We start from the raw sequence: 18,557 nt of genomic DNA, 5'->3' as shown, positions 1-18,557 counted from the left end.
GTCACTTTGATTATAAAAAATTCACACTTGCGATATTGAATATGATGCAATGTCATAATATTTAAAATAAGTGTTTCGTAGGATTTAAAAGTAACCATGCCTCGTCTTCGTATAGCAAGTGCTGTACAGGAAAACTGGATTCGGGATGATAAAAGCGATCAAAAGGTGCTTCATAATATGCCTACCTATTATAATCATTCCTTAAGTTCTTACTCCTTTAAATCTAGCTCCTTATACACGAGCCATCCCCGCTGTACGTCAGCTCAAGGCTGTCTGTACAGCAGAAAAAAAGCTTTTGATATAGCAGGTGGCATTTTCACACACGTCCTCTCGTAAACTTCGTTCGATTTAAATGCCGTGCTTGATGCGCGCACGATAGTCAGTATATAATACATCCAGCACCGCAGCCTTGAGCTGACATACAGCGGGGATGGCCCGTGTATAAGGCGCGAAAAACAATTAAAATTGCCTTACTTGTTTTAGGAATCGATTGAACAAGAAACATTCTTACAAGATATATCAATCAATGAGGAAGATGATTATCCTGTCAATAATGAAACGAAACTATTTACGTAATTATGATACCTTTGAAATTAAATGTAACACAGTACAACTAGGTACCTACTATAGTAATCCATCGCGTAGAGTACCTAACTCTACTTTGAGTACTTACCTAACTATAAAAAACTTTATATAAATCTACTAGCTGCGCTCCGCGGTTTCACCCCCGTGGCTCCGCTCCTGTTGGTCTTAGCGAGATAATATATTATAGCCTATGCCTTATAGCCTTCCTCGATGAATGGGCTATCTAACACCGAAATAATTTTTTAAATCGGACCAGTAGTTTCTGAGATTAGCGCGTTCAAACACACAAACAAACAATAGAAAAGTACCTACTGTTCCGACTTAGCTCATTAGCTGAAATTTTGTCACATGCTTTATCTGAAAACCTACGAAATATTTAGCGAAATATGTAGCTATAAATTAGTGAATTTAAATAGTTACACGATATTTCAGTTTATCGTATCTGCAAGCTTCTCTGTTCGCTTCTGTGGTTGAAGATATTATTACACAAATCCGTATTCTTGGTTTGTATTTTACACAGCATAATGTAATCCACATGAAATATTGTACAAATTTGGTATTTTGAATTGATTCAGAAGAAAATTCTTTTACTAAAGATCCATTTTCTGCAACATAGATGAAGAACCTCTAAAATATCAATGTAAAAAAATTTAGACGGGCTGAAAGTAGATACAAGAAATTTCAAGACTTCGTTTTTCTTCATTAGTTCTTCAAGAATCACTGCATTTAGGTACTTGAGTAGCTTTACATGGTACATAGCTTACATTATAATGCTAAAATACTTTGCAGTTGAGTGTAACAATGAATTACGGATTATCAAGACAATGTCAGATATGAAGTTACTTCTAGCCCTAAAGTATAGAGTAGTTCAGCCGAAAGTAACCGATGAATTAGCTTCTATCGACCCCAAAAACTTGGATTGCAATGAATACAAGTTGAACAAATTGGATGCGGATAGGTATGCTTTCCGTAGCATAATTAAATTATATCTGACAAACGTTTATTTACCAAAACATATATAATATGAATGTCATATGGTTTAGAAAGAAGTCTTATGTCTATCTAACGGTGCATTTACATCGAATTATTTATTTACAGCGAATGTTCATTCTAACTCCACTATGTCAAATTATTTTAGTGTAATCAACCGTAGAGCATTCTTTCGTTGTTCTCAGTGCGTTCGACAGGATTCTATGCAATGTTCTAATACTGAACAACAGTTTTCGTTTACACTAAAATATCACGAAAGAATGTACTTGCTCTAGCTCTATGTTCATTGAATGCGCCGTTACAATGAAACTCCCCTTGAAATCACTGTAGCCGCTATAAAGATTAGTCAATCTGAACAAGAATTCTTAAAACAAATGAATTAATGTCTCTACAATGTACATATAATATAGGTGTTATTAACGAGCCAAATAAAATAAATACGCAAATTACCTAAACCTAAAACTTCCAGAAAATTCTTCGCCAACGCAATGGCTACGATTTACGTCGACTTGTCGCTGCACAATAGATATGAAGCTCTGAAGGATACGGTGGATGCCATGGTTGGGGTGCTGGAGTATCGAGTTGCTATTGCAGAAGAAGAGATTAAAAATAGAGGGTTATTTTTTATTCTTGGTTTTTGACCAATATATTCACTTTATATTTACCTGGCGCACCTATAGCTGTCTGTAAAGTTAATGGAACATAATTAAAAAAATTGTAGGAAGTGAGAGCGTTTTCACATTATCCGATCCGATATCGGATATCGGAAGCCGATAGCCGATATCCGATATCGGAGGGAAGTAAAATGTATGAAATATGTGCCTGTCTTTCACATTGTCCGGTCCGATATCGGATATCGGAGCCGACACCGATATTCCCAGTGGCTATCGGACGATAATGTTCAGTGTTGCCAACTCAATTTTCGAAAAGGCAGTATACCAACAGCAAAAAAGCACTAGTTTGTGTATTTTCAGTCTTAAAGGGCGCTCAATCTTTAAAAAAATTCTTTGCTTTTAACCTAAAACCCTTTCTATTAAAAGAAACCTTTTTTTATTAAGAAAACACACATTTAAGTATTTATAGGCATTTAAAATACAATTTATACGGCAGGTATTTTTATTTGCCGTATTAAAATATACGGCAATTGGCTGAACTGAAGTAAACAAAAATATATTGCGTTCTTAAATTCAAATATCTATCTTCGAAAACATTAGTGTCTATCATCTTTATTTTATCTCATTCTGCCTCGCTCCTCTTCCTACTCGGATGTTGGTTGTGCTGTTTATTGTATTGTTGTCATTGAGTGCTTTGTTTTTAACCGACTTCAAAAAAAGAAGGAGATTTCACACCGATTTTATTTTTATTTTGAATTTACAACAAAGAATACAAAGTTTGAAAACTCTTAATTCTAAAATAATTGTTTATGACAATAAAATAATATATGTATCTTTACTTACAGGAAATTACAACAATCATATTACAAATATATTTGAACGAGTGACAATATTATTTTAGGAAAGATTGTATCACTTAATAAATTTATCATAGGTACTACAGGAACTTTTATAAATGTATGTAGTGAAAAAATGACTAAATGACTAGGTACGTCTTGCTAAAAATACATTTAATAGATTTTGAAAGGTATTTACTAATATGTATTACCATAGACAAATATAAATTATATTCGTCCATGGTATTACTAAAACTATTTAACTAATACTAGGTTGTAGTAGGTATTGATATAAATTTATTTAATTTATAATGTGTTAACATAAGTATATTATGTGATACAAATGACGTAAGCAAATGACCGATATCAAAACTATTTATTAAATAGCACATCTAAATAATATGCAGTAATTTGTGATATCAAATCTTTTTTTACATTTTACTTTTCTTTTTTGAAGTTGTTTTTCTTTATCGTAGTTATTTTTAATGTACATGTACAACTATGATTTATAACATTTGATTTTTTTAAATTATACCTTTTTTTTATCAACTGGCAATTTAGTTTAGTTTTCTCTAAAAATTTCTGGCAACACTCATGATGATATCGGAACGATTTAATCGGACAATGTGAAAGGGCAAATTGTATCCGATATCGGATATCGGCTATCGGTGTCCGATATCCGATATCGGATCGGATAATGTGAAAACGCTCTCACGCTGATTATTATTTACAGAATCCGACACGAATGCAATAAACAATTGCGCCAGCAGCGTAACCACATCAAGTCTGTTATCTATGATACTAATGCTACAATAGAAAAACTGAAGAACAAAGTTGAAGTATGTACTCAAAGCTAAGCCTACGTAAACATTTATATTTTAGTTGAAACAAAGGTCGATGAAGGTATTGTGTAAAATATATTGTAGACTAGCTTTCCACCTGCGACTTTGAGTAGCCAAGAGAAAACCCGCAAAGTTCTCGTTCCTGAGGGATATGAGGCACAAAACCCTTCCTATATCCCTTCTCAGTTCCTGAACTATTTTTGAAAAAAAAATCCATTAAAATCGGTTTAGTAGGTATTTGTGAAGAAGAGACAGATGTAAAGACAAACAGACAGACAGTTATTTAGTTGTGCATTTATATTTTTAGTACTAACCTGTACGGTTAGCCTGTATTAAAACCAATTAAGGAGTTTATCCAATAAAAAGAAATTTTGTAAAATACCTATTGTTGCAAGCTACATCATTTGACGAAATAATCTGATGCAGGATGCAACTCTGAACGCTGAAACCGAGAGTCGCTACATAGAAAACTGGCAACGCGCGCGAACAGAACAACATCTCCAAACTATACATGATACTGAGGAAAATCCGTCACGTACTATAGAATATTATAAGCAAAGAACTGACCACGAACAGAGAGTGCACACTGAAGTCGAGCTGTTGATTAACATTATTATAAATGTAATTTTTAAATTTTACCTCCACTACATTTTGGCCTGGAAGAGATCGCTGTATTAGCGATAAGGCCGCATTTTTGTACGTTTTTCTATTGTTTGTGTTTTTTGTTATTATTTTGTTACTGGTGCAAATAAAGTATTCATTCATGCATTCATTCATACATTTTAGACTTGGCATGACTTAAAGCAGTTGTATTACTAGAATAATTAAATCGATTATCATGATTCATGCTGAAAAGATGGATGATAAAAATAACGGTAGCCATTACCATTAATAAACAAGAGATGAACGACAAGAGTAGTACCTACAATATAAATTTTTATTCACAGGAAACTTTAGAAAAGGTTGAAGATTGGATGAATAAGTACGATAAGGATATGGAAGGTATAGATCTTAAAATACAAATTAAGAAAAACGAATATCAAAATATGTATGATCGACGAGTTAACCTTGAACAAACGGTAATTACAGTAATTTTATAGTTTTTACAAAGGCAAATGGCAGCAAAAATGAGTAAAGATTGCGATAAATACGCCAGTTAAATATTAGCTGTTTCTTACTTACTTCTTTTTAAATTGCTTGTTAGCGTCTGACAGCAAACCTCTTCTAGTGCTTTTGTTACTAAATGGCATTCCAATTATTTCGACCTATATATACCTTAATTCATAAATATTTTAAATCGATTATAACTTGTATGTAACATCCTACAAACCTGGAACTATGTAAAATAAAACCTTGAAGATTTGCCATTGCACTCCACACTCATTGCAGTTGCGTAACTATTGGTGTTTCCTGAAAATCTATTTATTGAATTAAGCTACCATAATCTTCACAATTTACGCTATTTTTTTCAATCCCCTTTTTGAGATATACTAAAATCGTCTTTGTTTAACTTCATAGCATTTTAATCTATTTTGATATCATTTTACATCATATTAATTACTATTTTCGCAGATCGAGAATCATGACAAGCTGATGAAGGACTGGATCCACTTCAAAGAAGAACGCGAGAAGGCAAGACTGTATCGTGAAAAGATGACCAAGTCCGCCATTACCGTGCAAGCCTGGTGGAGAGGTCTGCTCGTGCGCCGGCAACTCGGACCTTACAAAGTTGCTAAGAAACCCAAAGGAGCTGGTGCAAAGAAGAAGTAGTTTATAGTTTTTATTGTATCAAGTGTTTGACTTTGTGACTGTCTTAGTTTTTGTTTTAATGGAATTATATTGTTTTAAATAAATGTGTTTCTGTGACCTTTATACCTACATACTATAAGCCCCGCAAGTTGATATTGCGATTGGCGGCCATCTTGGTGACGTTCGACACGCGTCGCCCCGTCAGTACCGTTCGCTAATAAATAAACATAGATTTTTTACATACCAACCTGGTTTTATTTATAATTTATAATTACATAACATTAATTAAAAAATATTTTCATATTTACACATCAACAGTATAATTGTTACGTACTTAAGGGTGAAATCATTGTTTTTTATAATCAGCATACAAAACTAGTTTTTTATATGGTGCCGAAATTTCTTAGAAAATATATACCTATGGTCATAAACAGCCGTCTCGCTATTACAAATAAACCCATTACCCATGGAAATATATATTATGTCTATATTTCCGTGCCCATTACCCTAGCATATTAATTACTTTTTATTAAAACTTTTTTTGCTATCTATACTTTTTTGCGACGGATGACGTCACGCGGCTGTTATTGTGACAAGGTTCCATCGCAATATCAACTTGCGGGGCTTATAGATATTATTATCGTTTTATTTTATCCCAACATACCAACATAAAAAAGTTTACAAGGGAAGGGAAGTTTTATAACTGGACGCTAACTACCTAGATGTGGGTTCGATTGTGGGTTCATTTTTTTTCTATTCTTTTTATATTTGTATTTATAAAACACAAGGTTTGTCTTTAAGAGTATTCATAGATGAATTAAAATAGAGTATCTATTATGTAGTACCTACCTACATAATTTAAAGCAGTTAGTTGCTCGCCGGATGAGCTAGTCATTTCAAGTTTCAACTAACCTGTGGATTGTAATCCTTATTAATTACAGCATTTGATGTATCTGACAATTACATTACAGGAAACTTCTTTATTTTTTACACTCACTTTTTCAAATTATCCTTCTCTATTTTCGTGAATTCGCGAGCCGTTATAATCCTGTATATTCCGAAATCCGAATTCAGAATTCCGATTTCCGTGCAGATTTCAGTGTTGCCAATTTATGTAAAAATTAATGGAAAATTTCCCGAAATTATATTTTATTTTTTCAAATTATATATTTTCCAAGTATTAAAAAATCATCAGAATCTAGATACTATCTATAAACTAATATAAAAAAAAATATTTATATGTATTTAATTCAATAACTCACATTGCATCCTATATTTATTTTTACAGCCATTAGGAGCGATCTTTCCAAAAAGTATTTAATAATAATCTTTTTAAATATTAAAAAAGAATATACTGAGGCAGTTCCTGTTTGACACTTACAGCATGATTCGGAACGCATTAATCGCAATGCCATATTGCCATGACATAATTGCGGATTGCCATGTCAGTTCGTTTATGGTACGCGGTTCTGCATATTTGGCTGTTTTAAATTGAAATTAAAATTTAAAATAGTCGTTTTTAGTGGATCGTACTTCAAATTAGTGGTGTGAAAGTTTTGGTGTAGTGTTTGTAAATAAGTGTTGGAAGCGATGAAGACTAAAACTGATAAAAATAAGAACGGCGACAGCGACACAGAGGTATGTTTATAATTTTGATAATCTTTATCTTGTCCCAATTGGCATTTTCTAGGTATTTCTTCATAACTTATTCAACGTCTTTGACTGTAATTCAATAGCAAGAATAGCATTATACACTCATACTTCTATTTTAGCTGGTTGTGATGTAATTTGTGTAAAAAACTATGCCGTAACGTAAGACAACCAACATGAATGTAAACAATACGGCATTGTTAAAATATACTAATTAGAAAGAAGTCTGGGGCTTTTAAACAAAATATAGCAAATTAAATGTAGGTTAAACTCATAGCAAGAAGACCAATTATCACTAAAGGTTAATTTATTGAAAGAAATTTCAAAAAAATAACCTTTAGTGGTAATTGGTAAAAGGGTTTGAGTTCATTAAACAACAATTTTAATTGAAATGAAAGCAACTTATGTATTAACGTTTCTTTACATAGAGTATAATAAGACCATTAAACATTGCAAGCACACCACAGACAAGTCTTAGGTTCAATTTTGTGTTACTTACCTAATTACTAATATAGTATTTTCATATCAATGTTTATAATTATGTAAATAAGATTTGGATAGTAGTGTCAAGAATAATACATATGCATACTTCCAATAGAAATGAGTATGTCAAATTGTTCATGGAATGTTTAGAGAATAGTAAAACCACAAAATAAAGGAAGATGTCCAATTTACTTCTTTACTACCTTATTATTAAAAATTATTAAAAACTAGATTTCCGCCCGCGGCTTCGCCCGCCTTTTCAAAGGAAAACCCGCATGGTTCCCGTTCCCGTGGGATTTCCGGGATAAAACCTATCCTATGTGTTAATCCAAGTTACCCTCTATATGTGTGCTAAATTTCATTGTAATCGGTTCAGTAGTTTTTACGTGAAAGAGTAACAAACATCCATACATCCATACAAACTTTTGCCTTTATAATAGTATTAAGATGTTGAGTGATAAGTCATAATGCTAAGATAACTTTAGACATATTATCTAGTAAAGAATGAATGAAGAAATTGATTGGTGAGGTTATGTTTTAAATAAGTAGGATAATTATTGTTGCTGCGCAGTGTTCCTATTTCTGCATATCTAAAATCTATAACAAAAATCAAGCAAGAACAAGAAAATGTGTGCGTGTACTAGTGTACACACGTAAGAAGTGAAACTTCTTTATGACCCTTATGATTTACTATATGCAGCCTTACAGAAATACATGGAATCACACAGAAATACATCGTTGCGCCATGAAAGAAGGACAAAGAAATAGATACTGCATTTGTAATATTAATAAGGACTCATACCTGTCTTTATTACAAACTGATAGGGAAAATGAAAATAAGTTATTATATATAAGCCGTCAAAACATTCCAACCATTTCTCCTAGCCTCGCTTGAGTTTACTTGACGAGAAATATTTTGCCAACATTACTTGGCAAAGATATTGATTATCTTTTAACCCATTGAGCCCCAAGCGGCCCGATCAGTCCCAGACACAATAGATTTTCTATTGTGTCTGTGGTTCCGGGGCCTGAGTTATTAATTGTAAAATTTGTGTTTTGAGTAAATTCAACTTGGTCCATATATTTGAATGTGTAACATATTTGTACTATGCTTTCTTCTTCTATTATTTCATGTTGTTTTTTTTTAGTAAATCCAAATATACAGTTTGTAACACAAGTACATACAAATTCTCATTATGAAAAACTTGATCCACTTTTGAATCAAGTGAGCTACAATAAGGAAGTTTGTAGCCCCATGCAAACATCCTTATCCTAGTTTGCTCAACAAGTTCTATTTACAAGTATCCTATGAAATCCAAGGTTCAATCTATTTGTATTCCAAAATTCATGCAAAGCCATCTATAAAGTGGGTCAAGTGCAAAACTTTGCAATGAAACACAGAGTGTATTTATATAACATTATTATGAAAGTATGGGCACCTGTTTAATACTTTTAAATGAAAAGTAAAAGTGAAATTATCAAATTGGCACCAAAGAGATGTTGCGATTATTGTTTTTTACGCGAATGTTAAATAAAGCAAGGTTTGTTTATGTTACGGTTTCTTCAATGAGCACCAATGTCGTTCACGATTTTGTAACATAATGCGTTATAATAATAGAGTGTATAATCGCGTTATTAATTTGCCACGTGATGTTTATCGTCGTTTCGCTGAAGATTTGGCACCACTCTCTATTTTCATACAGTTGATCTTTGGCGGTTTCGACGTCGCCAGTCGCGAAACACCGGTTCTTTAAACCAATACTTAGAAAGTGCAGTGTATTTTAATATATTTTATACGCTTCGCAAGTTAATGAATTTCGACGCACACACAATATACATGTGCTTGTTGTTAGTAAATAATTAACTTCTTTTGTTTACTTCGTGTTTATTATTTAAATATACGTAGCAATTATAGAACAATAACATTGTTCGTTCGTTATTGTGCTATATTTTGTTATCTATTTCAATTATTTCAAGTAGGTAGGTATTACGTGATATAGTCAAGCATAATAATTAATAGACAATAAACTTAATTACTTGTATTGTTTTTTGCTTTCACCACTTTCCGTAGTAAATATTCACTGAAGACGCCTTTTTAATCCATCTACAATCTAAATACCTACATACCTACTTACTTAATTACGCATTTTCCGACACTGCAAATAACTATATTGAGATGAAAATACTAAAATAGTATCACAAGATAGTGAATCTCGCGTATATTATCTCATTGTGTATTTTATTGTTTTGCTCACCTTGTAGAGCGCGCTGTGCAAATCGAGATCCTAGCGCGTTTGTGAATAATCAAAATACACTAAATAAAGAAGATAATTTAGAAGCTTAACCGCGAGGACAGAGTTGAGAAAATGGAAAATAAACCCTTTCTGATCTGTAATAGGGATAGGTAACGCTACGTGTCTTCATATAAGCCTTATATAATAATTATATATATAGCCTTATATAAAGATTTAATTTTACCGGAAATAACATAAACGTTGTAATCACGGTTGTAATCATAAATGTTTAATTTTTTCACTTAAAGTATATTATTATTTTTTATCATGAGTGGTTTATCTAGGATCGCAAACAGTATTCTAATAGCTTATAGGTACCTACTGAAGAATTGGCGTGTTTATACAGAATTACTTAATAAAAACTGCGCTTACTTGAAACATGACCAATACCTATGTTTGGTATGAGACTTTCTCCGATACAAAGAAATATTATAAAGGTATGTCATATACCATCAGTGAAGAATTTGTTCTGAAATACGTTTTCTGCACATTTAAATTCCGTTATACAGGGTGTACCAAAAAGTAGTGATGAACGGAAGCTGAGAGGTAGAGGACCTAGAGGGCTATCCGAATCACCCCCATGTATGTTATGCGATTTTTCGTATTTTCGGAGTTATGACGATTTTTTCAATTTTTCACCTATCGCCGAGTACGATGATATTTTCACTCATGCTGACGTCAATGATTGCGGAAGATGCTTGATTTTTTTTGTGTGCTAAGCTGAAAGATAGGCCAATTCAGTATGGTAACATTTACTATCGTTAGATCTTTGAATGGAATAAAAAAAAGAATTAAATGGCAAGAAAGATAAAATTACCCAGTATGTTCACCACTTCAAGGGCCCGTAAAAAAACAAAATCACATAAAAAAAGTTTTCCATTTGACTTTTAAAAACTTGCTCTATCTATCAGATAGCTACCCTGAAAATTTCATTTTATTATTCAGAAGGCTTCAATCGAAAAATTTAAATCTAAATGTGGTAAGTGCAAAAATTGAATTAACATGATGATCATTAAAACCAATAAATAGGTGTTTAATTACCAGAAATTTTTAAAATAACCCCGCTGTTGCTCAATGCAAGTGCGACATCACCGTAAAAAGTTGTCTTTTAAATGTCTGAATGCCCTTTTATCATTTTTAATGGTTTCTTCTGCTACTATGAATTTCCGGGTTATTTCGTCCAAATTGTGGCAGTCTCTCGTCTTTGTAGTATCCCCACGGAAAAAAATCAATAGGGTTTATGTCCGGGGACCGCGCAGGCCAGGCTAAAGGGCAAAGATACCCTGAAAGATGGATTGGTCGTTGCAGCCTGCGCATGCGCCGGTGACGCCTGCCTTAAAGCCTGGCCTCCACGGTCCCTCGACCTAAACCCCATTGATTTGTTTCGATGGGAATATTAAAAAGACCTCGGCTACATGAGAGAATGCCACAATTTGGACGAAATAACCCGGAAATTCATAGTAGCAGAAGAATCCATTAAAAATGATAAAAGGGCATTCAGGCATTTAAAAGACAACTTTTTACGGTGATGTCGCACTTGCATTGAGCAACAGCGGGGTTATTTTAAAAATTTCTGGTAATTAAACACCTATTTATTGGTTTTAATGATCATCATGTTAATTCAATTTTTGCACTTACCACATTTAGATTTAAATTTTTCGATTGAAGCCTTCTGAATAATAAAATGAAATTTTCAGGGTAGCTATCTGATAGATAGAGCAAGTTTTTAAAAGTCAAACGGAAAACTTTTTTTATGTGATTTTATTTTTTTACGGGCCCTTGAAGTGGTGAACATACTGGGTAATTTTATCTTTCTTGCCATTTAATTCTTTTTTTTATTCCATTCAAAGATCTAACGATAGTAAATGTTACCATACTGAATTGGCCTATCTTTCAGCTTAGCACACAAAAAAAATCAAGCATCTTCCGCAATCATTGACATCAGCATGAGTGAAAATATCATCGTACTCGGCGATAGGTGAAAAATTGAAAAAATCGTCATAACTCCGAAAATACGAAAAATCGCATAACATACATGGGGGTGATTCGGATAGCCCTCTAGGTCCTCTACCTCTCAGCTTCCGTTCATCACTACTTTTTGGTACACCCTGTATATATCTATAAATAGATAAGTAGGTACTTAATATGGACGTAGCGATATCCGTGTATATTATAGAAATAATAATATATTACAAGAAACGTAAGAACGTGCTGTATCGTGACCAATTTTTTAATTCGCTATAGGTACCATAGTCCTGTTATATATGCGATCTCGCTTTCAAAATACCAAAATTTGCGATACATTCGTTTCTGCGCAAACACAGAACTTTCACGTGTACGTGGGATTTCTTTTACCTTTTAAAATTTTTAGCACCTAGGTTCCGCTCAAATTCACAATTAAAATATTCGATATAGAAGTTACTGTATACACTTTTATCGAAAACACAGTTGATTAATTATCATTACGTATTTTTGTTTATAAATACAAAATCAAAGAAAACTTATGTTGAATTTTATAAATTAAAATTAATATTCAATTAAAATCAACCTTTATAAATTACATCATAAATTTACTGTGCGGCTTCACCCGGTGGCAAAATAAAGTATTTCTATAGCTCATGTGTTATTTTTTGTAAAACCTATTTTACTGTAAAGTTTCATCCAAATCCATCCTCAGAAACTTTCGCATCTATAATATTAAGAACCCTAGGTCTAAACTTACGCCATCAGTTTCAGTTTACACATAATAAACTTCATGAAGAAGAAGTCACGGCCCACGGGCTTCAGTTGTTCTACAGAATACAGAACGAGCTCCGTCACGCTGGAACCCGCTTTAAAAAAAACCTTACTTTTTTTCAGCCTATTTTACCTACAAACGATGCTAATAAATGTAGTATAGGTCAATTTTTTGTAGTCTTATTAGTTACTTAGAAAACATCATTGATATCGTTCGAAGTAAAAAATATAAATAATAGCGTGTTGATTAGTTTTGGAATGGGTTCCAAATTGATTGTAGTTTATTGTAGTGGCAAGAAAATTCTTTATTTGCGTTGTTTTATCTCAAATTATTGCAAGAAGGTCACAATAACAAGATTTTAAAAAATAAATAACACTTGTTCAAAAACTACAAACGATGCCAATAAATGTAGTATAGGTCAATTTTTTGTAGTCTTATTAGTTACTTAGAAAACATCATTGATATCGTTCGAAGTAAAAAATATAAATAATAGCGTGTTGATTAGTTTTGGAATGGGTTCCAAATTGATTGTAGTTTATTGTAGTGGCAAGAAAATTTTTTTATTTGCGTTGTTTCATCTCAAATTATTGCAAGAAGGTCACAATAACGAGATTTTAAAAAATAAATAACACTTGTTCAAAAACTACAAACAATGTAGTTGATTGTAGCTAAACTCATATGTTTGTAGTGGCTGCTGAACCCCTGTAAGCAATAAAAAACAAAAAATTTAGTGTTCAATAGGTTAATATATTCAAAACAATTATGAGCCTTGGATTTCGTGTCGTTTGTAGTTTTAGAAAAAAAAATATTTATGCTCATACATACATCTTCGCACACGTGCGTGTTTGTGTATGCGTGTGGGAGTTTCGTAATTTAGTGTACATTAAATTGCACATGATATATGTTAAAAAAAAAAAGAGTTGGATATCTTTAATGTTCAGTAGTTTGCTGTTCAATGTTACAAAGTCACTTAATAATCCGAAACTGCTGAGACGACAAAAGTAATTAAAATGAAATAATGGATAAATTCCATCCGAAACGAAAAAAAACTCAAAATAGTGCAATATAAAAAATTGGAATTAATATTGTCATTTTTCTTTTATTGTAGTACTGGTAAAATAATTTATCCTCTAAAATAACTTCAAGAAAAATCAGCTAAATAAGGCTTTCGATGAACCAATTTTAGTCTTCAAAAAGCTCTACAGTTTATAAAATCGTTTGTAGTATACGATCCTTCAACTGTATCGTAGCTGTTGTTAAAAATACTAACAATTACTCTCTGATTATTGATTAACAATTTTCAATTATCAAAAAGTTTTACACTTTCAGAAATTATAATTAAAAATTCAACTCATTTGCAGCTCAAGTTTTCAATACTTACGAAAGTCCGTGTATAGTTGGCTGTCATTATTTTTTAATACGAAAAACAGCACATACTTGTAAGTCCAACGATTTTGAATTTATATTTTGAGGTATAATCGATGCTACATTTACTGTAGGCACTATAGTAACTGTAAACTTGTGTACGCACGCTTATATTTAATCGGTAATGTCCATATACATATAAAGGTATGCTGTCGGAAGACAAACTGTGAAACTACGAACGATTTCCTTTTCTATTTTCTAACGTCTTAAAATGTATCACTCTATCAAACACTAAGTAGATTTATTCATTCGCACTTATAATCAGTAATAAGCAAGACATACAAATATAAAGGTACTGTGACAATTGTTCATATCGTTTGTAGTTTTTATGCCAGTGTCATTTTATTATACCACTACAATTTGGCTAGTTTTATCTGATTTTTCTTGAAGTTATTTTAGAGGATAAATTATTTTACCAGTACTACAATAAACGATAAATGACAATATTAATTCCAATTTTTTATATTGCACTATTTTGAGTTTTTTTTCGTTTCGGATGGAATTTATCCATTATTTCATTTTAATTACTTTTGTCGTCTCAGCAGTTTCGGATTATTAAGTGACTTTGTAACATTGAACAGCAAACTACTGAACATTAAAGATATCCAACTCTTTTTTTTTTAACATATATCATGTGCAATTTAATGTACACTAAATTACGAAACTCCCACACGCATACACAAACACGCACGTGTGCGAAGATGTATGTATGAGCATGAATATTTTTTTTTCTAAAACTACAAACGACACGAAATCCAAGGCTCATAATTGTTTTGAATATATTAACTTATTGAACACTAAATTTTTTATTTTTTATTGCTTACAGGGGTTCAGCAGCCACTACAAACATATGAGTTTAGCTACAATCAACTACATTGTTTGTAGTTTTTGAACAAGTGTTATTTATTTTTTAAAATCTCGTTATTGTGACCTTCTTGCAATAATTTGAGATGAAACAACGCAAATAAAAAATTTTCTTGCCACTACAATAAACTACAATCAATTTGGAACCCATTCCAAAACTAATCAACACGCTATTATTTATATTTTTTACTTCGAACGATATCAATGATGTTTTCTAAGTAACTAATAAGACTACAAAAAATTGACCTATACTACATTTATTGGCATCGTTTGTAGTTTTTGAACAAGTGTTATTTATTTTTTAAAATCTTGTTATTGTGACCTTCTTGCAATAATTTGAGATAAAACAACGCAAATAAAGAATTTTCTTGCCACTACAATAAACTACAATCAATTTGGAACCCATTCCAAAACTAATCAACACGCTATTATTTATATTTTTTACTTCGAACGATATCAATGATGTTTTCTAAGTAACTAATAAGACTACAAAAAATTGACCTATACTACATTTATTGGCATCGTTTGTAGTTTTTGAACAAGTGTTATTTATTTTTTTAAATCTTGTTATTGTGACCTTCTTGCAATAATTTGAGATAAAACAACGCAAATAAAGAATTTTCTTGCCACTACAATAAACTACAATCAATTTGGAACCCATTCCAAAACTAATCAACACGCTATTATTTATATTTTTTACTTCGAACGATATCAATGATGTTTTCTAAGTAACTAATAAGACTACAAAAAATTGACCTATACTACATTTATTAGCATCGTTTGTAGGTAAAATAGGCTGAAAAAAAGTAAGGTTTTTTTTAAAGCGGGTTCCAGCGTGACGGAGCTTACAGAACGCTGTACTGGTTAATGTATTCAGCGATCTATCTTATTAAATGAATATTTATAGCCCGTTCATCATTGTTTGTTTTCACTGTGGTGGGTGTACGTTAAAATCTCAGGAATCAACTCGTTTATTTTCAGAAGACTTTGATACAGCGTTGTCATAACACACGATTTGTTTTCACGTTAAGTTTCATGTTAATCCCCTAAATTAATTAGCATGATTTACATTATGAGGCTAAGATGTTAGGCATCTAAAAACTTGGCGTTAAGTCTTCTTTATTGTTATGATAGCTCTTATAAAATGTAAACAAACACTGGACGTAAATACAGCGTTTAACAAGGAACTAATATTAAAAGTAAACACGGCATTAATTTAGAAACTAAGGCCGCCATTTCTCATCATCGCTGGTATATTTTTGTGCGATTTCTGCAAATAGTCTTTATTTACGACAAATGTTTCCAGCGGTCGTGCCCTTACTCCACCCACTTCTAAACATACCTACTAGGTATATGGAGCATTCCAACCTCATTTAGAAATCTAGGTCCGCTATCTTTACATTCGCATAGAAAGACGTTCTTACCCCCGCTATAAGCTTCGGCCTCGGGTGAGCTCTTTCGTACATTTCTTAAAGTATAGGGCTTATTATAATACGTCAGGTTGGTGTGAATAGATTTTAATTTTACGTTTTAGTAATATTCTCTGGTAAATCCTTGCTATGTAATTTTATTCATTACAATCTTGTGTTGTTGTTATAACATAAGATGTTTGACTGTGACAACAATCTAACATAAAAAGAGAGAGAAACTAATAAGAGTAAAAAATATAGCATAGAGTAAACATATCCACCAGTATTCATGTGTACATAGTACATAGGTACTTCCTTGTTGTATTGAGAAAATAATCTGTGTAACCAAAATATAATATCCAACGTGCCTTGAAATATCACTCTTAACACTTCTATTTATGACCAAGTGTAGGAAATTAATATTTACAGTCTGGTGAGCAGCATTAAGTTATACTTAGTATTTACATTACTTTATGGTAATGATACGAACATATTTTATTATTATTAAATACACTATTCCAACATTAAATCATCTATTTCCATTTTACGTCGAATTTTATTCCTACATTGGATACTTACTATCGGTATAAACGGTATTTATGAACAACTTTGTAATGTTTTAATTAGTCCTGCAATTAACAAAGATCAACAAATAACAAACCATAAGTTTCTAACAGCAGCCAAACATTTATTGTCTACAGTGTACAATCGTTCATAACCCACATTATTACAAACTCAATAGTCACTTATCTGAATGGAATTCGCGTTCGGTATCAACCTTGACGTTATTTTGCGATTTTCCACACGCAACCGTATAGCTGAAATCAATTTCACATACTCGTACGACATGGGCCTAGCTGTGACTTGATAACGCATTATTGCGATCATCAAAACCTAATTGGATGCAATCGTTTCATTTATTCCCTCTCGTGAACCTCAAAACGACCGGTGTTTAATTGTACTCGTTTCAGTTGAAAATTTTATTTAGCTTGAGAGTTTTTGATTGCACTCGGTTTAAATCGTATACTTAGTTGTTTGGATGAAGTGCAAGGATCTTGCTAGAAACGTAATAGTAAAAGTTCAACGTGAAATGTAAAACGTGACTTAGGTGAATATCGACTAACCTTGAAGATTTGACGAAAATGTTGAAAAGTTTTTATTGACAAATTCGTAAAATCTAGAGATTTTCACATGCGTCCATTATAACCTATAAGTTATTTATTATTTACACGCAGTTCCTACGTTTGTTCACATCTGCTGTTGTCTCTAGATAGTTTTTGATAAACAAACACCATTTCGGAAATCTCGATAACACTATAGAGATTTTTTAAACAAACGTCCTGATCCTAAAGTAAATAGTCATTGAAATGAGATTAAATAAATTAAATGTGACGTGTGCCTTTAATCATTTTCCTGTTTATCATAAACACTTATTTTATCAGGTTGTTTGCAACTGGCTCAACGTCATGTCAAAACCCATTATAATTTTCAGTTCAAGACAAACGCAAACACGCTCTGTGGAGATGATTTAACAACACTGCATTATAATTTTAGCTGAATATTAAGGTAGTGATGTCAGCGCGTCTTTTTGTATCTTGTAAATATTTAAGATAATTGTGGCACTAAAGATTGAGCTCCGGTGTTGATTTTTATAAATGTCTATTTTTTTTAGTCCGGTTTTGTCACGGAGTTGTGTAAACGTGCTGTGCTGTTGGAGTCTTAAGTAGCTAGGAGCGTGTTATCTTAGAGCGTATACGCACTATGCGGGTAGCCGCATTGCGGGTAGCCGTCCGGCTGACCGCAAGCACAATTATGTACGTAACCGCAGACCGCACAGTGCGCATAGAAATGAATATTACGTACATAATTGTGCTTGCGGTCAGCCGGACGGCTACCCGCAATGCGGCTACCCGCATAATGCGTATACGCTCTTAAATTAATGTAACTTGTACATTACTGATTCAAATTTGGGCGCATTACTAAGGTCTAGGAAATCATTCCAATCTGTTTTTTTCTCCTTTGATTTGATGCTTGTAGATATTAATTAATGTAAAAAGAGTGATAGTTTTTACTTTTTAC

At 32.4% G+C, this 18,557-nt stretch overlaps 2 protein-coding genes and 1 long non-coding RNA gene across 3 annotated transcripts in view; 2 read left to right on the top strand and 1 right to left on the bottom strand.

The window, feature by feature from the left end:
- Positions 1–96: 96 nt before the first annotated feature.
- LOC149900489 (dynein regulatory complex protein 9) lies at positions 97–5,714 on the top strand. Its single transcript, XM_090112544.1, has 9 exons — positions 97–165; positions 484–572; positions 1,018–1,088; positions 1,375–1,543; positions 2,045–2,191; positions 3,759–3,864; positions 4,294–4,488; positions 4,815–4,946; positions 5,440–5,714. Exons 1-9 carry the CDS (start codon positions 97–99, stop codon positions 5,635–5,637), a joined length of 1,176 nt encoding a protein of 391 aa, XP_089968670.1. The 3' UTR covers positions 5,638–5,714.
- Positions 2,068–6,716, bottom strand: LOC149900488 (uncharacterized). Its single transcript, XR_016457741.1, has 3 exons — positions 6,614–6,716; positions 6,466–6,528; positions 2,068–2,160 (listed from the first exon to the last, which is right to left on the bottom strand). It is a non-coding gene; the product is annotated as an uncharacterized LOC149900488 (long non-coding RNA).
- A 337-nt stretch (positions 6,717–7,053) lies between these two features.
- LOC149900485 (serine/threonine-protein phosphatase 2A 56 kDa regulatory subunit gamma isoform-like) overlaps positions 7,054–18,557 on the top strand; it is a 70,301-nt gene continuing 58,797 nt past the window's right edge. Inside the window, exon 1 of the mRNA XM_090112314.1 lies at positions 7,054–7,254. Within this exon, the coding sequence (XP_089968440.1) occupies positions 7,207–7,254 (48 nt within the window). The 5' untranslated portion in view covers positions 7,054–7,206. The remainder of the gene's footprint in view (positions 7,255–18,557) is intronic.

Source organism: Colias eurytheme, chromosome 18 (assembly GCF_061535395.1).
Source record: "Colias eurytheme isolate Ceu_HAF_F1 chromosome 18, ilColEury1 Martin Lab GWU primary, whole genome shotgun sequence".
Taxonomy (NCBI): domain Eukaryota; kingdom Metazoa; phylum Arthropoda; class Insecta; order Lepidoptera; family Pieridae; genus Colias; species Colias eurytheme.
Note: the sequence above shows the minus strand (reverse complement) of the source record. Positions and strands in the feature narration are given on the sequence as shown.